The 22,904-nt window shown below is 48.2% G+C and overlaps 1 protein-coding gene across 6 annotated transcripts in view; it reads right to left on the reverse strand.

Annotated features, from left to right (window-relative positions):
* LLGL1 (LLGL scribble cell polarity complex component 1) overlaps positions 1-22,904 on the reverse strand; it is an 85,675-nt gene that overhangs the window by 30,779 nt on the left and 31,992 nt on the right. For 4 of the 6 annotated variants that reach the window (XM_079953698.1, XM_079953697.1, XM_079953702.1 and 1 more), the window contains exons 3-5: positions 5,863-5,944; positions 5,153-5,283; positions 329-487 (exon numbers count right to left, since the gene is read on the reverse strand). In XM_079953698.1, the coding sequence (XP_079809824.1) occupies positions 329-487; positions 5,153-5,283; positions 5,863-5,944 (372 nt within the window). The remainder of the gene's footprint in view (positions 1-328; positions 488-5,152; positions 5,284-5,862; positions 5,945-22,904) is intronic. The other 2 variants (XM_079953700.1, XM_079953699.1) reach the window with 1 other exon arrangement.

The raw sequence follows: 22,904 nt of genomic DNA on the forward strand, positions 1-22,904 counted from the left end.
TTTCAGGCATGGAAGGGACCCTTTGGGTCCTCAAACCCAAACACTTCTTTTCAAATATTTTTATTGCTTAAAAAAACCCCCACACCATATGAACACGGTACATTACACTAATGTGGTAAGAAGTTTCATACTTCGACTTAGGCCGCATCCGTACCATACATTTGAAGCACTATGATGCCACTTCAAGCAGTCATGGCACCCCCCAAGGAATTCTGGGAGCTGTAGTTTGTTAAAGGTGCTAAGAGTCATTAGGAAAGACGCCTGTTTCCTTTCCACTCTGAGAACTGCACTCCCCACCCTTTCGGATGCATCGCCAGGGCGAGCTCACCTCTGCAGGACTTCGTCTTGGTACAGAGTCCTGTCCTCCTGCAGTGTCAAGCCGGGAAGTTCCAGGAAGTAGATGCCACCCCCTTCCGTGCCGAGGTAGGCCATGTCACAGCTTGACCGCAGCAAGATGACCGTCACCCGGGTGATGCTGGGAGGGGAGCTGTCAGGAAGAAGAGAGCGATCAGGAGCCAGCCTTGCTCGATCGCCAGGCCAATGGTTTTCCAAGGTGTTCTGGAACACCCTCTCGCCGTGAGCATTTGCCAAGGAAGCGAGTTCCAAAGTTACCTCCAGGAATGCCTTGCGTCGTCACACCCCTGCCCTGTCATTTCAATCCTAGGGAGAGGTGCTCTCAGTATGGCTGATTGCCCCCAAGATTTGTCTTGCGCCCACAAAGACCAGGGCCTTAAGGGTGGTGGCACCAGCCCTTTCAAATGTGTTCCCAGAAAGAACAGGCAGGCACTTACAGTGCTGACATTTAGGCACCTGCAGAAGACTCATCTGCTCACCCAGGCTTTCCCTAAGGAGGAATCCAGCTATCCTGAGGCCCTTCTACTGATTTGTGTTGCAGCTTATATAGGGGTCTCCCCACTCACGTGCATTTGTCTCCTGTGCGGTGACAGGAAATAATTATAAACAGCGCAAAGGCATGAAAAGAGCAAAAATGGCCCCTAAAAGGGGGGCAGCTGTAAAAATGGCCCCAAAAGAGAAGGAAAATGGATAGCAATCCCAGCAGCCTTTCAACTGCAAAGCCATGAGCCTTTACGCCGACCTTTGAAGCCTGTGGAAAGTTGGGAGTTTGAGAAAGAGAGGTTTGGAGAGAGTGACTGCAGTGGACTTCGGCAGATTTTTATTGACTTTTGGTGGAGTGTGGCTCTTTAGATAGTGTTGTCCACTACAGTCATACCTTGGAAGTCAAACGAAATCCGTTCCAGAAGTCTGCTCGATTTCCAAAATGTTTGGAAACCAAAGAGCGGCTTCTGATTGGCTGCAGGAGCTTCCTGCAGCCAACTGGAAGCCGTGTCGGACATTCGGCTTCCAAAAATAGTTTGCAAACCAGAACAGTCACTTCCGAGTTTGCGGCATTCGGGAGCCAAAACGTTCAAGAACTAAGCTGTTCGAAAACCAAGGAACGACTGTATAGATGATTTCACGTTTATGCGTAGTGCCCGGGAGACCCCTGTACTAGTTCTGCAAATGGAGCTTTATTGTTGATGTTCACAGCACAGACATTTTTGCAAATAAAAATAAAAAGTACCCGCTCCTTTTGTGTGGGGCACTACGCCTGAGTCCTTGGGGTCTTTCCACTGCAATGGTCAAAGCCAGGAATAGGCAAACTATGTTTTGGGACTACAATTCCCATCATCTCTGACCACTGGTCCTGTTAGCTAGGGATGATGGGACTTGTAGTCACAAAACATCTGGAGGGCCAAGTTTGCCTATGCCTGGTCAAAGCCAAGCACGAAGACCCCCTGTGCCCTGCAATTTCCTGAGATTCTGATGGCTTGGGAAGCTAGTTTCGCATTTCTGATGGCAGAAACACGGTTGGAAAACCACCGTCCTAGACTGCACGCACCCACAAATGGAAAACCAATCTCAATAGTTAACACCCCCAAAAGAGCCAATGCATTTCAAGGAGAAAGTCTGCGCATCAGTAGCAAATGCTGTCCACCCACCGCCACCAGGCAGCCGTTTAAAGAAGATTGACAGGCCGCACACCCAAGCAGAGGAGCCCAAGAGACAGCTGCTCTTCTTCCCTCTCCTGTGACGCTCTTTTAAAGCCATGCCACCAGCTCAGAGCCTCGGACCCGAAAAGCAGAGACCACAGAGCAGCGGACATGAAAGAGATTTAAGAGCCTCGGATTTAAGATCTCCGGGTTGATGGCTTTTTGGATTGATGGACTTATGCTAGGGACTGAAACCGGGAAGGGGTTTGGGTGGAATGGAAATTGGGAACTCAATATGCATATAATAGAATTTGTTTTTGTTTTTGTTTTTTTAATAAGAGTTGGGAAATTCGTGGAATGGAATCTTTTCCGACCTTAGGGAAATGTATAAAGAATAAGTATAGATATAAAGCCTTGGATGAGAGTCAAGATTGGATAAAGTAAAAGCGGTTTAAAAAAATATATATGGTAAATTTAAGGATTTTGTTAGGAAAGAGAGAATGTGCAAGGATTTGCTGAATTAACAATTTGAATTAGAATACAAAAACGGGAGGTATGAGGAGGTCAAGGAAATAAGTTAAAGAAAGAAAAATATGTAAAGGTTTGATTTGTTTTTTCTTTTATCTTTTTTTTTAAAATGATTGTATTTTTTTCCTCTTGTCTTTTTTATTTTGCTTGTCTTTTTTTTCTTACTTTTTTGTAACCTTTAAAATTTTGAATAAATATTATTATTATTATTATTATTTTAAAAAAGGGCAGCGGACACCTGCTCTGCGAGAGATGCAAGCTTACAGATGCTGGGAGACAAAACCAGGAGAGGGAAGCAGGCGCCAGAGATGGGTGCAAAGTCACCGCACGTGGTAAGCGGCTAGTCCTTTTTGCGGCTCCCTCGCACATGCAGAGTGAGAGCAGACGCTGGAATGTGCTTGACAAACCCTTGCTTGTTCCCAGAGCATTGGGTTTTGGACACAGGAACAGAGGAAGAGGCCTTAGACTGCCTGCACTAGCTGGCAGCAGCTCTCCAGGGTATAAGGGGAGGCTGGGGATTGAACCCGGGATTGAACAAGGCAGACATTCTACCACCATAGGTCTCCTTGATGGCAGCTCTGTCTGAAATTTAAGGTAAAGGTAAAGGGACCCCTGACCATTAGGTCTAGTTGCAGACAACTCTGGGGTTGCGGCGCTCATCTCGCTTTAGCCAGCATACAGCTTCCGGGTCATGTGGCCAGCATAACTAAGCTGCTTCTGGCAAACCAGAGCAGCACAGGGAAACGCCGTTTACCTTCCCGCCAGAGCGGTACCTATTTATCTACTTGCACCTTGACATGCTTTCGAACTGCTAGGGTGGCAGGAGCAGGGACCGAGCAATGGGAGCTCACCCCGTTGTGGGGATTCGAACCGCCGACCTTCTGATCAGCAAGCCCTAGGCTCAGTGGTTTAGACCACAGCATCTGAAATTTACCTCTGCGCAAAAGCTCAACTGTCTTGCTTCCATCTCGGTAGTGGCGCCCTCCATGTGGAACACCCTCCCTTCAGATGTCAAAGAGATAAAGAGCTATGCCACTTTTAGAAGACATCTGAAGGCAGCCCCGTTTCTGGAAGTTTTTAATGTTTGATGTTTCGCTATGTTTTAATACATGCGGTAAGCCGCCCAGAGTGGCGTGGTAGAATTTCGCTAATACTACTACTACTATTATTTCGATTTGCCTGTTCTCATCTCTGCCCTCTAATTTTGCCATGGCAAGAGCAGGTCTTGCACAAATAATAATTAAGAATAATAATTATAATAATTAATTTATAACCCGCCCATCTGGGCGGCTCCCAACAGAATATTAAAAACACAATAAAACATCAAACATTAAAAACTTCCCTAAACAGAGTTGCCTTCAGATGTCTTCTAAAAGAGTGGACCCTCCAGATATGAACTTAATTTGTTCCGGGGGTTCGTTCGCACCCTGAAAATTATGTAAATAGAAGTGCACTTCTGCGCACACATGTGGCGCAATTGAGCGCTTCTGCGCATTCGTGTGTGGCGAAACCCGAAAGTATACACTTCCAGGATGGCTGTGGCCATATCCCAAAGATTCCGTATCCAGAGGGATACGTAAGTAGAGGTACGACTGTAGTTGTTTATTTCCTTGACGTCTGATGGGTCGGTGCCATCACCAAGAAGGCCCTCTGCCTGGTTCCCTGTAACCTTGCTTCTCACAGCGAGGGAACCACCAGAAGGCCCTATGAGCTGGACCTTAGTGTCCAGGCTGAATGATGCAGGTGGAGATGCTACTTCGGGTATACTGGGCTGAGGTGGTTCTGCCACAATGATGCATCATCTGTATTCCATGTACAGAGTCCAATTGGACTGGAAGAATACTCTCACTTGGCCGGTGTTGATGGGACAGCCGTCCCCACTGTACCCACAGATAGTTTGGAGGCTGGGGGGGTGACCATGTAGCATATACTCTCAACTAGGGCTGGGCGATATATCGTCCAAAAACAATTAAAATCCATATCGTGATAACGGTTTCATAATTTTTGACCTGGCAATACATCACGAATCATAATGTGATTGTGTGTGCTATGCAAAAATCATGATGGGAGGAAAGCCAGCCAAAATCTCTACATAGCTCCACCCTTAGATATCAGTACAGTCGTACCACAGAAGTTGAATGGAATCCGTTCCGGAAGTCCATTCGACTTCCAAAATGTTCGGAAACCAAAGAGCAGGCCTGTCAGACGTTCGGCTTCCAAAAATAGTTCGCAAACTGGAACACTCACTTCTAGGTCTGCAGCGTTCGGGAGCCAAAACGTTCGAGAACTAAGCTGTTTGAAAACCAAGGTATGAATGTATATTGCGATGTTTAGCTACTGATATATTGCAGTGTTGAAAAACAGGTATTGTGTAGACCTACTCTCAACAGAGGCGAACGATCTTGGGGAGCTTAGGAGCTGCCTCGCTTTGCCTAACAGCAGAGCCAGCACTGGGAGACAGCTTACGAAGCAGAAAGGCAGGTGGTGGCTAAGAAGGAAAGGAGGGATCTTCTAGATGCTGAGTAATCTATGAGATCACTAAAGCGGTCCCTGCATCTTCGCAGGGGATCATCTCCCAAGAACCCACAGCGCCCCCAAAAGGAGGAAAAAGGAGGCAAGCAAGCAATGAGTACTTAGCGGTGTCGAACCCTGGACGTCCTGGGAGGACATAGCTATGGGTCTCCTCCAAGTGAGAGTAGCCATCTTTCTGGTAAATCTCCCAAAGGTGGAGGGTGTTGTCATCAAGGAGAGACAGCAGCCGGCCCTGGAAAAGAAAGGAAAACCATTTAAGTGTGTAGTTAAGAACAGAAGACAAGCTGGCTAGCTCAGCCCAATGGCCCATTTATATGCTAGCAGCGGCTAACCAGATGTCTGTGGCAAGTCTACAAGCAGGATCTGAGCACAAGGGCAAATTCCTGCAACTGGTGTTAGGAAGCACCGCTGACTCTGGCCATGTTGGCAGAGCACAGCCATTATGGCTAGTAGCCGCTGACAGTCATTAGACACAGATTTGTCTAATCTTCTTTTAAAGCCATCTTAAGCTGGGCACCACAAATTCTCTTCTGGGCTTTTTGCTGCCTTTCACCTCTTTAATGGCACTCCAATTAAGTTCCTAGCATTTGTAGAACCTGAGATACAAGACAGGCACTATTATTCTCGATTGTCTTTGAGAAACTGACCTGCTCTGCCGTTTCAGTGTTTTGACTTTGCACCCCCACCCCCCAGAAAAGTTCCCAATGGGGTCAAAAACAATACAATGCAAGCAGCTGCCTAATACTGACAGGCAGGGGGTATCAACCTGCGGGCAGCATCAAGGTGGGACCAAAAGATGCGGTTCTTTTACCTGTCCAGGTAGAAAGTGCATCTGGGTGACCGTCGCCGTTTCCCTATGTAGGCCTGTGAACTCCACGCCAGGAGCTCCATATCTGAGGCAAGCACAGAGTCAAGGAAGAGAGAGACACACGGGAAGAGCTGCAATCCAAGCTTCTACCAGGCCCCTTCCTCCCCAACTGCGCATTACCTGTATCAGAGAGAGCCCTGCTGCAACAGCTCTAAGAGCAGCTTGCTTCAGGCAGAGGGCAAGCGGATGCCCCCATGGGAAGTCCAAGTTGTGAAGGCTACAGGCTTCTCCCAACTGCTGCAGGTATTGGCTATTTGGAGAGACTGCTCCTGAACAAGGAGGCTACATTTACCCGTTGGGAGTAGTAGACACTGACAAATGCTTGTGGCAGCAAACACTCTTTATTAAACGCCGATCCTGCCCTTCTTCCTGATAGAACCCAGGGCGGCAAACAGCAAAACAGTTGCACCTCCCTCAGAGATTTGGGGTGGTGGCACCTCGAGACAGGGCCTTCTCTGTGGCAGCCCCTAAGATGTGGAACTCCTTCCCCACAGAGATGCGCTGGGCACCTTCACTATCCAGATTCTGGAGAATGCTGAATACATACCTTGTCACTCTGGCTTTTGATTTTAGGACCCAGCTCCATTCTGTGATTGTAACTTGGTTTAGACCATGGGTAGGCAAACTAAGGCCTGGGGGCCGGATCCGGCCCAATCGCCTTCTAAATCTGGCCCGTGGACGGTCCGGGAATCAGCGTGTTTTTACATTAGTAGAATGTGTCCTATTTTAAATGCATCTGCGGGTTATTTGTGGGGCATAGGCATTCGTTCTCTTTTTTTTTTCTTTTCAAATATAGTCTCCCCCCCCCCCCCCAAGGTCTGAGGGACAGTGGACCGGCCTCCTGCTGAAAAAAGTTTGCTGACCCCTGGTTTAGACTGTTTTTAATATTGTGTTCTAATGGTGTCACCCATACTGCAACCTCAGGGTGAAGGTCAGTTAATTAATAGTACCAGTAATTTTAATAATTATGATTTTTATTACTATTATTATTACAGAAGTAGAAGCAAAGCCCAGCTTCCCAGGAAGGGTGAGCTCTTGCTTTAAAAACGAGGACACGCAAAGCAAGTTTCTTGAAATTGGAAGGTTTATTTGGGGGTGAGCAAGGTCTGTTCATCTCAGAAGCTGAAGGTGGACAGACTGAGAAGAAGCTGCAGATCCCTGAAATTCCCCAAGCAAGGAAAACAAAGAACATTATGCAAAGCAGTTCAAACATCACAAAGGCATGAAAGGAAAGGAACCAGAAGAGCGTTAGCACAATTACAGTGGTGCCTCGCAAGTTTCGTTCCGTGAGGCTCTTCGTATAGCAGTTTTTTCGTCTTGCGAAGCAAGCCCATTGACAGCTTAGCAGATTAGCGCTATTAGCGGTTTAGCGGCTTTTAGCGGATCAGCTGATAAGCGGCTTAGGGCTTAGGAAAAGGGGGGGGGAGGGAAAAAAAACCCGCAGGAACTCGCAAGACATTTTCGTCTTGCGAAGCAAGCCCATAGGGAAATTTGTTTTGCGAAGCGCCTCCAAAACGGAAAACCCTTTCGTCTAGCGGGTTTTCCGTCTTGCGAGGCGTTCATCTTGCACCACTGTAGCACCATTTCTACGGGAGCTGCATATTCTTGGGGAATAATTTGGATCTTTGAACCAAGTTTTCTGCTTCAGAGTTGGTAGCCGTTGCTGCTTTCAACGTGGTGTAGACGTGGGCCCTGCACTCTGTCCCACATTGCAGTTCTCCTTTCACTCGCAGGCACGAAATTGTTGCTTTTGTTTTCCATGTTGATGGTGACCTAGTTTTCAAAGAGCCGGGCCAGCTCTCTGCTCCGCAAGCGACGGCGGCACACATTTCAGAGCAGCGAACCGTGCACAGAAGGGAGAATTCAACGGTTCTCTCTCTGGCCTGGATTTTGAAGGACGTGTTTTGGACGGGGACTCAATCTGCCCTCTAGCTTTTAGACATGTCCAGAAGGTCAAGGCAGGTTGTTCCGCTGAGTCCACGAACCAGGCGAGAATGGATCACAAATCACCCATCACAGGTGGATTCAAAGAGCGCAAGGTGAGAACGAGGGATCATACATAGACGAAAGAAGCCTCCTCTGAATGGGGGTGGGTTCCCCCCCACGAAATAACTGCATTGTGTGATCACACAACCACACACCAGCCTCTTAACCTACCTCCCAGAGGCTGTCATCGTAGGGATTCATGGGGGGACGGACGGACCATGTAAACCTTGGAGATGAGGGCGGGATAAAAATGCAATAATTAAGCTGCTTAAGAAAGCTGGAGGAGCTAGCCAGATGGGGATATCTGGCACCCAGAGATCTCCACGTGGCCGCTCCACGTGGACCCAATCTAGTCGCAAAACGCACCTGGCGCCCGGCTAATTTCTAACCATGCCACACACCCATCAACAGCTGACTTGGACAGAGGCAAACGCCAAAGCAGGGGATCATTCAGAGACACGACAGGCTCCCTTCTCGGTGGGTGGGTGCACTGAGCTTACGGGAGCCCGTAAAAAGGCCTGCACGCAGCATCAAGTAACTGCCTTACCAGTGCAAAGATTTCCACTTGCAGAAGAGGACTTTCCCCCCTCTCCTCCCCTGGGCACCTCTTAAATTTGTTTTAGGGGTCCCCAAACCCACAGGAGAAGATTTGGGTAGGAGAAGATTTGGGTATGGGCAAGTCGCATTCCACAAACAGGAATTTCCATGCTGGTGGGACGAGGAGGCTGGATACCGCCCTTAATGTGCTTTTGATAGGGAGCATGGATGCAACTGTGGCATACAATTTGTAAGTTTTTGAGCCAAGAACAACTTCCCTCTGACACTTTTACAGTCGCACAAACAGTAAAGTTCTCTGTACAACCCAGATCCTCCACATAATACATATATTATTATTATATTATTATTATATTATTATATTATAATCGCACCTTCCCCACCCACCAAAATAAGTTTCGTCTCAAGCTGGCCTGGCTACAGGAAAGTTCGGGGTCTAGAAAGGGGTTCAGACAGCAGGGAAAGAGCAGAAAGAGATGTGAGTCACTACATTATAAAAATCCTTGATGCTCCCCATGTCTTCTCCCCGATAGGCAGTCCAGGGCTGCAATTAGGCGCTGCTTCTTTAAGTATGAACAATAGAATTAGCGGCAGCGGGGCTGCAAGAACCCCTGAACTTTCTCACGGGTTCATCTCTCCACCCCCCATGCATGCCCTAGAGTAGCGTGGATTGCTTAAAATTTTGGCTTCCCCCCCAGACCAGGCATAGGCAAACTCCAGCCCTCCAGATGTTTGGGACTACAATTCCCATCATCCCTGACCACTGATCCTGTTTGCTAGGGATGATGGGAAATGTAGACCCAAACATCTGGAGGGCCGGAGTTTGCCTATGCCTACCCCACACGGCCCTGGTAGGAAGTCTGCCCTATAGCCACATCCCCTGGCCCTAAGGATGAAGGAACCAACTGAGGCTGTTCAGGAGCAAGAGAGGAAAAGACACTCTGCGTACGCTCAGAGGTGTTCCAGCTGCCACTTCTCGTGTCCAAAGCACAGATCAGTTTGTCCAGTTTAGGTTTCTCTGGCGCCTGCAGGGCATCAGGACCAATTAAGGGTACAACAAGCATCAGTTCAATAAATGAGGCTGGATTTTCAGGTGTTTGGACAATGAGCTTGCAAGCAGAGATACCTTCTGCCTGCCACAGCTTCCCCCAATGAATTGTGGGAACTGTAGTTTGTTAAGAGGCTGAGAATTGGTAGGAGGAGGAAAGGGGCTGCAGTCCTCACAGAACTACAATTCCCAGAATCCCCTGATCATTAAACTACTCTTGAGGTTGCAGCTCTGGGAGGGGAATGGGGATCTCCGAAAAACTTTCAGCATGCTTAGCAAACTACAGTTCCCAGCATTCTTTGGGGGAAAGCCAGGACTGCTTAAAGTGGTATGAAACTGCTTTAAATGCATGGTGTGGATGGGGCCTTATAAAACTATGATGTCTAGCTTAAACACAAGAAAAGAGCTTTGAGGAAGAAGAGAGCCTCTGGGATAGCTCAGTCGGTAGAAAATGAGACTCTTAATCTCAGGGTCGTGGGTTCGCGTCCCATGTTGGGCAAGAGATTCCTACATTGCTAGGGGGATGGACTAGATGACCTTTGTGGTTCCTTCCAATTTTATGGTTCTAAGAGGAGCATCATACATGTGGGTCAGCAGACCAAAACAAACCTCTGCATGCCCCCTACCAGCGCAATAAAAGTAAAGGTACCCCTGACCATTAGGTCCAGTCGCGGACGACTCTGGGGTTGCTGCGCTCATCTCGCTCTATTTGCCGAGGGAGCCGGCATACAGCTTCCGGGTCATGTGGCCAGCATGACTAAGCCGCTTCTGGCGAACCAGAGCAGCACACGGAAACGCCGTTTACCTTCCCGCCGGAGTGGTACCTATTTATCTACTTGCACTTTGACGTGCTTTCGAACTGCTAGGTTGGCAGGAGCTGGGACCGAACAATGGGAGCTCACTCTGTCGCGGGGATTCGAACTGCCGACCTTCTGATAGGCAAGTCCTAGGCTCTGTGGTTTAACCCACAGCGCCACCCGCGTCGCAACCAGCGCAATACACGCCCCATAATTAATCTATTATCGTTATGATGGCACTCTTACAAGTCAATTCCATGCACGCTCAATACAAGAGAGTTTTTCCTGCAAAAGATCAGCTACCAAAGGACAGAATAACTGCAAAGGGCACAATCAGTAGCAAACCAGCACCCTGAAAAGGCAGTGTTGCCATCGGGTCAACCGGGTCCAAAAGGAAAGTCTGTGATCTCATGCAGATGGTATGGGGAGCATTATCCCTCTCCTTATAAAGGCTCAGACCAAGAGACGTCTGGCGTTTCCTGCTCACCCCCAGCACACACGCAGTGCCCATCCTAAACGCTAAGTCCGCCGCCACCGCAAGGCGGATTAGCTTCGTTTTATTGGGCGAAATGTTTTTTGAGATTTACAGCTGCAATAAAACAATAACAAAAAACCAACCCCAGAATTGGCTCAACGCTGATGCTGGGCTTTGTCACCTCCTGCTCCAAACGGTTGTTAACGAGCAGGATTTGTGCATGCATCACAATTCTGAAGGAAAACAGAGTGAGAGTAAGCACAAAGGCACCCGGTAAACTACAGCTCCCAGAATCCTTTGGGGGAAGCTGTGACTGTTTGCAGCGGTTAGCTCCGTTGGTTAGAGTGGGGTGCTCTACTGATGCCAAGGGTGCAGATTTGATTCCCCGTACGGGACAGCTGCATATTCCTGCATCGCAGGGGGTTAGACTAGATGACCTTTGGCAACATTTCCAGCTCTACAATTCCATGATTCTAAGAGTGCTTCACATGGTGCTTTTACATGGTGTAAATGTGGGAGATTTGGTGCAGAAATAAAGAGTAAGGCAGCAACTCCAAGGCACGACTAGGTCAGCACAGGATAATTCCTTTTTCGTTGTCTGGAATTAAAGAGGGGATGGTCTTCTGGATAAAGACTCCTAATTCTCCCCAGAGTGTCTGCCATTCACTGGGTTAAAACAGATGGACAGAGATTCCTCGCTGGTGGGAGACAGACTGGAGATGTTTTTCAACATCTCTCTGGCAACGGCTCGAAAGCCACAGGGACCCACCAGCCATAAAGCTGCTAATATTTAGCAAAGAGCTGCCAAGTGACGAGAAACAGTCTTTAAAGGCTCTCCAAGGGGCTCTGATGTGTCACTGTTGGGCGGCAGGAGGGGGAGAAAGCTGCAATTCCCCAGCCTGATGCCCCATCTGGATCCAAAGATTTCAAGCCCACCAGCAGGTCAGCCAAACAGGCAAACTGTGCACATCCACTGGCTTTAGGGAAAGAAAGAAAACAAACAGCTGACAGCTGTAAGAGGCCTACACATACGGACTGCGTTTGCGCATAATACCACACCGTGATTCGTGCCAACCATGGTTTGGGCTCAGCCAACAAGGTGATCAAACAATGGCTTGTTTCCTCAAAGCTTAATTTGTCTTTTGCCTCTTTAGGTTGGTGAGCATCCGGCCCAGGATGGCCAAACAAACCACGGTTAAGCGAGGCTGTTGGTTACAGAGATCATGGCAAACCATGGTTCACAAGACAAAAACAAACCATAGCTAACCAACCATTACTTAGCACAGCCTTCCAAAGCACCTTACAGATGTTTTAGAACTGCAAAAGGAGCCGCCCAACTTGCATTCTTTAACTGACCAGCCATGTAACCCAAAGATCTCCCCTTTAGTTTTCCCTTTGGATTCTTAGTATGTTGCCATTTTATTTTATTTTAAAAATGTCTATACAGTGGTACCTCGGGTTAAGAACTTAATTCGTTCTGGTGGTCCGTTCTTAACCTGAAACTGTTCTTAACCTGAGGTACTACTTTAGCCAATGGGGCCTCCTGCTGCCACCGCGCCACCACTGTGCGATTTCTGTTCTCATCCTGAAGCAAAGTTCTTAACCCGAGGTACTATTTCTGGGTTAGTGGAGTCTATAACCTGAAGCGTCTGTAATTTCCATTGGCAGAGAGTTCCACAAGACTGAGTCAACAACATTAAAGGCTCGGCTTCTTGTTGCTGCCAAATGAGCCTCACCAACTCGGGGGAGGAATGACGCACTGGCAAGCGAGCTCAGTGATTGAGATGGGATAGAACTATTGGAATTGTAGAGTTGGAAGGGATCCCCTGAGTCATCTAGTAGAACCCCTTGCAATGCAAGAATCTCACAAACGGTCCCCCACCCAATTTGAAACCATACTGGATATAAGTGTCCCTGAGCTACCCTGGACCTAAGTTGTTCAGGGCTTGGTCAATTAATACAAGGACCTTGAACTTGCCATCTACCTAGATCTACCTAGCTGCCATCGGCCTATGGCAATTTACCAAACAATGCAAGTAGAGAGCTATTGTGTTTTGAATATTCGGTTGGGAGCTGCCCAGAGCTGCTGGGGAAACCCAGCCACAAGGGTGGGGTATAAATTTATTTATTTACAGTGGTACCACAGGTTATGTACTTAATTCGTTCCGGAGGTCCGTTCTGAACCTGAAACTGTTCTTAACCTGAAGCACCACTTTAGTTAATGGGGCCTCCTGCTGCCGCCGGAGCCCGATTTCTGTTCTGATCCTGAAGCAAAGTTCTTAAGCTGAAGCACTGTTTCTGGGTTAGCGGAGTGTGTAACCTGAAGCGTATGTAACCTGAAGCGTATGTAACCCAAGGTACCACTGTATTTATATTATTATTATTAGCCATGGGTACGTGTTTGTGGAGACCCACTGAAATCCATGCGTCTAAGTAACTTCATTGGTTTCAACTGATCTACTCCAGAATAGACTGCCCATAGAGAAGGGTCTCTGCCCTGAAGAACCTACAATCTAAGCTCTGGCAGTGGGGAAACATAGGAGAATAAGTGCTAAAGGGTGGTTTTAATCCACATGTTATAATCTAGAGGGTATATTGAAGCCTCTTGCTAGGAAGGGTTGATTTCCTGCCCCTTTCTTGAATATCCCTCTCATTCCTGGGCACAGATTTCTATTTTCCAGGGTTTTTCGACACCTGCATGGATTTTTTACCGCTCCGTTTATTCTTCCGCTTGTGGGTTCCTCCATGCCCTTTATTGTATTTTTACTCTCCGGTTTGCAATCCAATCTGACTTGATTGCTTTATTGAAGGGCAGTATGCAAACAGAACGAAAATAAAACACTTAGAAGAAAGGTTGGATAAATTCCTCCCACACACAAAGCGCAAAAATGAAAACTTCCATATGTACGCGGGGGCGAATAAGGAGAGGGAAGGGGAGGGTCGATTCTGGTTTCCGACTTGAAACCAAACCAGTTCAAGGATTAAGTGGTTCAGCAACCAGGCGTTAACTAAGCGGTGCTTTTCACTGGAGGACGCCCGCCCCCCCCCCCTTTGTGAATTCTTACAAAAGAGGCAAAGAAAGGAAGACTTGGTGAAAGGGAGTGTGCAGGGTTCTAGGAGAGGCCTCTTGGTGCAGCAGGAATAAAAACGGTCTTGCTAAAACGAGAGGGAGAGAGGGAGGGACCCAGAGATTGCTGCAGAGGCAGAATTCTAGCATGCGCTGCAAGCCTCGCTCGCTGCGGTCACAATTTCTGCAAAGGGAAGCCAGAGGATGCCAGGAGCAAAGAGGGTTTCAGATGCACCCCAAGCTGGCCGTGGGCCTAAACTTGCAGGCGGGGATCCTGCTCAAAGACTTCTGCAGCAGAAATTCAGGAGCTGACAGGCAGCGGGGAGAGGAGGAGTGAGGAGAACGAGTTAGGTAAAGTAAAGGCCTACAAGCCTCACCAAAAAGAGACTCCTGCTTCCTCTGGCTCCCAGGCCCCACAATCAAAAGTCCCAAGGTTAAAGAATGCTAGGATTTGGCACAGTGGCGTAGCGTGGTGGTGGGGGGGGGCGTGGCCTAGGGCACAAAATCCTGAGGGGGCGCAGCCTGGCATGCAGGAGCTCCCAGATTCAGGGATGGTTTGGAAAGATCCCACTAGAGAGTAGTTGCCTGTCGCTGTGGTGCCTCTTAATTCGTTCCAGAGGTCCGTTCTTAACCTGAAATTGTTCTTAACCTGAAGCACCACTTTAGCTAATGGGGCCTCCTCCTGCTGCTGCTGTGCCACCGCCGTGTGATTTCTGTTCTCATCCTGAAGCAAAGTTCTTAACCTGAAGCACTATTTCTGGGTTAGCAGAGTCTGTAACCTGAAGCGTCTGTAACCTGAAGTGTATGTAACCCAAGGTACCACTGTATTGAGGTAGATGGACGCTGCCCTTTGGTCTGAAAAGAGTTCCCTGCTGAATGGTATTTTTTCACCTTTCCCTTCCATTTGGCAGAACAGCACAAAAACTGTAATTTTACATTACAGCCATAAATTTTCATGCAGTGTTCATATTAAATAATATAAATAATAGTAGTTAAGAAAGGGTTATGGAAGTACATTCCTTTTATCTCTATTCTTTTGATTTTTTCCCAGATACGTTACTTTTCAAAAAACAAACAAACCCAAAACTATTATTTCATAAACGAGTTTGGATTTTGTGGTTGAAGATGTTGAAAAAGGTTCTCCACAGTCGACCTGGTAGGCGACTGCTTCTGAGACTGAACTTTTCGCAAGTCCTACATCCAGATGCAAAAAAAAGAGACAATATAGTACCATTTAAAAAAAACCAAAAACTGGCTTTCTTTTTCTCTTCCTTTTTTTGAGAGAAATGGCTGGCTAAATTTTCAAACATCTAAACATGTTGTTTCAGGAATGCACTTTCTATGCTGCCCTAGTCTCTGTCAGTCAGTCTGTCTGACTGTCTGTCTGTCTGTCTCTCTCTCTCTCTCTCTCTCTCTCTCTCACACACACACACACACACACACAGAAAAGCCACACAAAGAACACAAGACAATGGATGGGATTCACAGCTTTGCCATAGCCATTCATTCCAGCAGGGCAAAGACAAGAGCGCTGGCTTCCAAAGGGAATGAATGGAGGCTGGGAAGCAGCAGCAGCAGCAGCAGCAGCACCTGGGAGGCCAGATGTCCAGAGGGCAATGGCAGAGCCGGGCTTATTCCATGGCAGTGGCAGGGAAGCTCAAAGCCCACATTTCCTGTTGGTGACCTTGGGGGGCAGGCACATGCCGGTGGTGGGTGGGGCCAGAGGCAAAAGTGGGCGGAACTACAGAAACAAAAAAAAAACAAAAAAAAAAAAACAGGCTACATGCCAGCCAAGCCAAACTGTGCGGTATCTACGCACACATACAATTGTTTCTCCATCCTCCACCCGGGCAGGCACAAGGCATCAGTGCAGCTCAAGAGAACATTTCGGCTGGTCCAAAGCATTCACGGAGGGCATGCAGCTGGGATGGTGAGCATGCATGTGGCCTGGGAGACTCACAAGGGCCACAGAGAGAGGTCTGGAGGGCCCCGAGTTTCCTAACCCCTGCTGTGGAGCATCAGAACACACATCACGATTCGCGGTATATTCCTGGGTCCAAAATGATGAAAGCGATATCACAATACAGAGTTCACTTTCGGAATATATATATATATATATATATACACACATATATATACACACACACACACACACACACACACATACAGTGGTGCCCCGCAAGACGAATGCCTCGCAAGACGTAAAACCCGCTAGACGAAAGGGTTTTCCGTTTTTCGAGGCACTTCGCAAGACTAATTTCTCTATGGGCTTGCTTCGCAAGACGAAAACGTCTTGCGATTTTTTTCGCTTTCCACCCCCCTTTTTCTAAGCCGCTAAGCCACTAATAGCCGCTTAGCCGCTAATAGCCACTAATAGCGCTAATCCGCTAATAGGATTGCTTCGCAAGACGAAAAAACCGCAAGACGAAGAGACTCGCGGAACGGATTCTTTTCGTCTTGCGAGGCACCACTGTGTATATATACACACACACACACACACACACACACACACACACATATATATCCCAGTCCTATTGCAAACCTGCTCCTTCGGGTTTTTGTGCGCCTGCATGTGTGTGCAACTCCATCCAGGGCAGGCAAATGAATCTGTTGGCAGGACTGTTTGAGGGTGTCATCATCCTCTTGCCAATTTCCCTCTCATCTCCCCTGGGCAGCTGTGACCTTGTTGCGAAATGCAGAAATCTTGCTGTGCAAGCTTTCACGCACTGGTGTCATGCCTCTGCGAGCAGAGTGGTATTGATTGCTGGGGGGTGGGGGGACTGGAGCCGGCACTCTGACATAGCTTGCTCCTGCTCTCCGACCCAACTCTCCTGCATTTTCAGCTTTTGGGAGATGGCCCCTCGAGAGCGAGAGTAGCATTTCCAAAATTAATTCAAGGTTGCTTTCCAGGAAATCGCAACAGGAAGTCCTCTTACACCCCCCCCCCCCAGCCAGGGCTTTGTGTGTATGCCATCTCTTTCACTGCAATACTCCCCAAAGTTTCCGAATGGGTGGGATACGTGAGGCTGCTTTACATTTTAAAAGGTAAAGGGACCCGACCATTAGGTCCAGTTGTGACCAACTCTGGGGTTGCGGCGCTCATCTCGCTTTATTGGCCGAGGAAGCCGGCGTACAGCTTCCGGGTCATGTGGCCAGCATCACTAAGCCGCTTCTGGCGAACCAGAGCAGCGCACGGAAACGCCGTTTACCTTCCTGCCGGAGCGGTACCTATTTATCTACTTGCACTTTGACGTGCTTTCGAACTGCTAGGTGGGCAGGAGCTGGGACAAAGCAATGGGAGCTCACCCCATCGCGGGGATTTGAACCACCAACCTTCTGATTGGCAAGCCTTAGGCTCTGTGGTTTAACCCATCTGCGTCCCGCTATACATTTTGCGTTCCCCCTCATAAGGTAAGGAGAAGACAGAGAGTTGCAAGAGGTGATTCCAAGCCACATCCCCATAGCAAAAAAAAAAGAGGGGGCTATGATGGCCCATTGCTATCTATAGGATTGTGGTCCCGCAATGATAGCCTACCTATGTAAACACAACGTGTATCTGAAGGAAGGGAGGCAGAGGGAGCTTGCACTGTGCTCTGGGACGGGAGGTTTCTCTAACTGCACACGACAGCAGGTCTGTAAAAATAGTTGCGTATCTGTGTGTTTTTTTCCACTGGAGTTTGGCCATTTTAAGACCTGCATTTAAATAGACAGGCACAGGGCCAGCTGCTGCTTGAATCAGACGTCAAACAGAATGAGCACCCTGCACCCAACCGCCCACCCACCCGAGGAAGGCAGCTAAAATGTAGTGATTTCTGAGTCATGAAGCTTGTTGTAGGAGCTCGGATCAGACATGATCGCAGAATCATAGAGTTGGAAGGGTCCCCCTGAGGGTCATCTAGCCCAGCCCGCTGCAATGCAGGGATCTCAGCTAAAGCATCCATGGCAGACAGCCATCCAGCCTCTGCTTAGAAACCTCCAAGGAAGGAGGGTCCACAACAGTCAAGCACATCTGTCAAAAACTATCAGGCATATCCTCACATCTCAGACGCCGGAAAGAAGCTTTATTTGCAAAGATCAAAGAATGCAGCATACGACTAACTTAATTTATTACAGGGCATTTGGCCTGTGTTAACATCTATCTCCTGACTCTCCTCCAAGGAACTGTGCATGCACCCACAGTGTGTTTTGCTTTATCCTCCTTACGACCTTGCAAGGTAGGTTAGGCTGAAAGATCTAAGAACGTGTGTGGAGGAGGGTTGGCCAAGAGGATCCAGGGTCTGGGACGCGGGTGGCACTGTGGGTTAAACCACAGAGCCTAGGACTTGCCGATCAGAAGGTCAGTGGTTCGAATCCCCGCAACGGGGTGAGCTCCATTGCTCGGTCCCTGCTCCTGCCAACCTAGCAGTTCAAAAGCACGTCAAAGTGCAAGTAGATAAATAGGTACCACTCCAGTGGGAAGGTAAACAGAGTTTCCATGCGCTGCTCTGGTTCGCCAGAAGCGGCTTAGTCATGCTGGCCACATGACCCGGAAGCTGTATGCCGGCTCCGTAAGCCAATAAAGTGAGATGAGCACCACAACCCCAGAGTTGGCCACGACTGGACCTAATGGTCAGGGGTCCCTTTACAAAAAAAAAAAAAAAAAGAGGATCCAGGGTCTGGAAACCAAGCCTAATGAGGAACGGTCGAAGGAGCCTGGTACATTTAGCCTGGATAAGAGAAGACCAAGAGGAGATATGAGAGCCATCTTCAAATATCTCAAGGGCTGTCATGTGGAAGGTGGAGCAAGCTCGTTTTCTCCAGCTCTGGAGGCTAGGACTTGAACCAATGGCTTCAAGTTACAAGAAATGAGATTCCAACAAAATCTTAGGAAGAACCTTCTGAGGGCAAGAGCTGTTTGACAGTGGAACGGATGACCTCGGAAGGTTTTTGGGGGAGGTTTAAGCAGAGGTTGGTGGCCATCTGTTATGGATGCTTTAGCTGAGATTCCTGCTTTCCAGGGGGTTGGACTATGAACCTAAAATTCTATGATGCTATGTACATTTTTGGGGTGAGTTGGGGGAACCCATTGATACACAGGAGCCCAAGCCTGCACCCAGAAGCAGAGCAACTCAAGCACAAAGCTTATCACTGTGGGCAGATCTACGCCTTCACAAATCACAAACGTCCCACCACCGCAAACACACACAAAGCCATCCTTCTGATACTTAGCACTTTCCCGGCTGATCTTTCCTACCAATCAACTTCCCCGTTGCAACCACAGTGGTGCACAGTCAAAGGCGCAAGCGGTTTTTTATTTCGTTTTGTATTTTTCTTCTTTTGCAGATAACTGAAGTCTGATGATGTACCGAGTTAGCAAAAGCTGCTCTTTAAAAACAACTCCTGTGGCGTTATTGCCTTTTTAATATGAAGAGGAGCCAGAACTCAATGGCAGAATCTAGGCACTGCACCAAGCTGGGAATCCTTGGCTTTCCAGCTAAAGCAGAGGTGGGGACACCCTGTGGCCCTCAAAAATGTTGTTGGACTCCAACTCCCAGCAGCCCCAGCCCAGCATAGCCAATGGTAAGGGACGAAGGCAGGTGTAGCTCAACAACTTCTCAAGGGCCACAGAATTCTCCATACCTGAGCTAAATGAGAACAAGGCTGAAGAAGAAGAAAAAGTGTTCTCAGTTGGAGACATTGGAAATCTGTCACCACCTGAGGTCAGTGGTTAGAAACTCAGATATATAAGCTAGGTGCCAAATGGCTCCTTAAACTTAAAGGTTGCAGTCGCCAAAACGGAACGTCTAGTTGACATTTTGGGGCAAGACAGCTCAAAAGTCTTATTTTTCAAATGATGGACTGACAGTGATTGTTTCTCAGTTAAACATCTGGCTTGTTCAGATGACAACCTTGAGCTAGATCAAGAACTTGGAACTCAAAAGAAGAAAAGTCACTTGACCAACATATATATTAGCCTATTCCTAACTCTTTTTCTTAACAGTTACTGTTCCTGCTCAGGCTGTACAAAAAAAGCACATTGGTTCCTGAAATTCATCCCAATTTTGCAGATAAAAATACAGTAAAACAGATAGAATCCTACAGGATGGGGTATTAGTGTGTGAAAACAGTCTAGATCAGCGGTTCTCAACCTGTGGGTCACCAGATGTTGTTGAAATACAACTCCCATCTTCCCTGAGCTCTGGCCTTGCTAGCTAGGGCTGATGGGAGTTGTAGTTCAACAACATCTGGGGACCCACAAGTTGAGAAAGGCTGGTCTAGATCCAAGGATCTCCAGGTGGTGGAGATGTCAGGCACCATCCTGGCGCCCAGGCATCCTCACGTAGTAGCAAGTGGTCAGAAGCCAGAGGCAAAATGCGCCTGGCGCCTGGCTAATTTCGAACACTGTCCAAGGTCCATGTGCATTGTACATTTACAGCAGTGTCATAACCCCTTAAAGCAGCAGTGGATTCCCCCAAACAATCCCAGAAGCTATACTTTTGTCCAGGGTGCTGAGAGTCATTAGAAGACTCTGCACCCCCCCCCTTCCCCTCGCAGAGCTACAATTCCCAGAGCAGTTTAACAATTGCTTCCCTCTTTCCCAGGGAACTCTGGGAATTGTAGCCCTGCGAGGGGACTAGAAGTCTCTCCCTTAGCAAACTACAGCTCCCAGAGTTCTTTGGGGGAAAGCCATGTGGTGCAGTGGTGCTTCGATTGCATCATGCAGGCGGACACTGGAACCGCCATGGCTTCTGGGCTTCAACCATGCGTGCAAAACCCACTCAGCCCATCGTCTTGCAGCAGACCCAGGCAGACAGCGCCAGAGGCAGATGAGGTCCTCACCGTGACCCCAAAATGACAAGTTTGTGAACTAAGGAACAGCAGCGAGCAACTCAAAGTGACAATACCATGAACTGAGACACAGAAATCTACAGGCAGGAGCTCCCACAGGCCGTGTGAGTGCATTGTACCCCTAGGGCATGTCATTTTAGGGGGCAAAACTTAATTTTTGCAGATTTCTTCAGCGAGGGCGAGGGTTCTTAATAATAATAATAATAATAATAATAATAATAATAATAATTTATTATTTATACCCCGCCCATCTGGCTGAGTTTCCCCAGCCACTCTGGGCGGCTTCCAACAGAACACTAAAATACAATAACCTATTAAACTTTAAAAGCTTCCCTTCAGATGTCTTCTAAAAGTTTGGTAGTTATTTTTCTCTTTGACATCTGGTGGGAGGGCATTCCACAAGGTGGGTGCCACTACCGAGAAGGCCCTTTGCCTGGTTCCCTGTAAGTTGGCCTCTCGTAGCGAGGGAACCGCCAGAAAGCCCTCGGCGCTGGACCTCAGTGTCCAGGCAGAATGATGGAGGTGGAGACGCTCCTTCAGGTATACTGGTCCGAAAATATGCTTTTGAGCATGAAGAGTTCAGATCTGCTTGCCCGAATGGACGGCAGAGCGGGGCGCAGAAACTACCCTACTGTACGAAAGCAAAAAAATTGAGATACGCTTGCTCCACCCCTTTTGACCATGTGGCCCTCCGAAAGCTTGCCCAGGAGGGAATCCGGCCCTTGGACTGAGCTCAGCTCTCTGGAGGGAAAATGAAGATGCGTCACCCTTCTTCCTTTTGCTGTTTCGCCTCCAGCGCAAGCCCCTCTGCCCCTACACCCTGCCCCACACGTCAAGACGCCCCCTCAAATTCTTGCCAAGCCAGGGCCCCCCAGCAACAGCGGCTTCCCAAATCCAGCCAACAGGCATTCACGCCAACCAAAGACCTTTTAGCCATCACCCCCCCCCCCACTTCCGGCTCCCTAGACCTCTGGCTATGTGCGGCTGGCAAGGAGGGGGCCTGGGTCGAAGGAGGGGAGGCGGGCAGCGATGACCAACTGGGCAAATTCCTGCATTGCAGCCACCAGTAACAGAAGCAAGACAGGCTCTCCATTCATAATAAGAGACGCTTCATTGACCCGATACCAGGAAAAGTGGCCCGCTTAATTTTATTTTTTGGGGTGAACTTTAAAAAAAAAAAAAAGCCCTGAAGGCAGATGATTTTTTTAATTTTTATTTTACAGGAGGTGTCAGGGGGCATTTTTATTTTACCTGTCACTGCAGTAAACTGTAGGGTCTGGGCTTGGTTTTATTGTGGAAGAATAGAAGTTGATGCTTTCAGAGATTAAAAGCTAATTTTAATCACAGATTCCTCCAGGCCTGAATTTCACATTCTACTGTGTCTGATCCAAGAGGCCTGCAAATGTTTTGAGAATGTTAATGGAGTTAACCTCCAGAGAATCCCAAGAATCTCGGCTGTCTTAAATCTTACATATCGAGAAAGACCAAGCTTCTAGCCCTCATGAAGGGGGAAAGTGCTAGGGCTGTTGTTCTTCCTGAGAGGCCCTCTTCTAGGAGCTCACCTGCCAAGCATCCAAAGGAAAAATGAATGGAAAATCAGATTATCCCCATTCTGTTCCCCCACAAGGACGTCTGGAATTTTCTCAATTCCCTTTCATAATGTTCATTTAATTTTTAACTCCCCTTTTCGTTTGCCTTCCTGTACTGCCATGCACAAGGCACACTGACGAGTTGAAGAAGCAACAAAATATGCAACACAGATCACAATATAATAATCCGACCCAACGCAAATCAGTCATTAAAAATGACTTTTATAAAGGACTACAAGCATGCCTTGGAGATATTGCAAGCCTGGGTCCAGGCAACCTCAATAAAGTCGGTCACACACATTTCTTGGTTTCCTGGGGCATCTAAAAGTTATACCGTGCTGTAGCCCGTTAACCCAGCGCCCCCCCCCCGAAAGGGCGGGACAGAAAACCCCCACCTATCCAGCTTCACTCTTGTGGTGAGAAGAGGGGTGACAGTGGTGGGGGGGGGTTGTCCCCCTGGAAGCGCTGGGCTGCCTGCACCCACATCCTCGAAGGGAGCAATATCTGCAAGATGCAATTAAGCAAAGCCCAATCAAAGCAGCATGTGCTTCTGGTCAATAATCCATTAGGATAGGGTGCAGAACTAGGTGCTTGGCAACCAAGCCTGGAACTGTGCACATCTGGGTACGATCAAGGGGCG

Source organism: Podarcis cretensis (genome assembly GCF_951804945.1).
Source record: "Podarcis cretensis genome assembly, chromosome: 14".
NCBI classification, from domain to species: domain Eukaryota; kingdom Metazoa; phylum Chordata; class Lepidosauria; order Squamata; family Lacertidae; genus Podarcis; species Podarcis cretensis.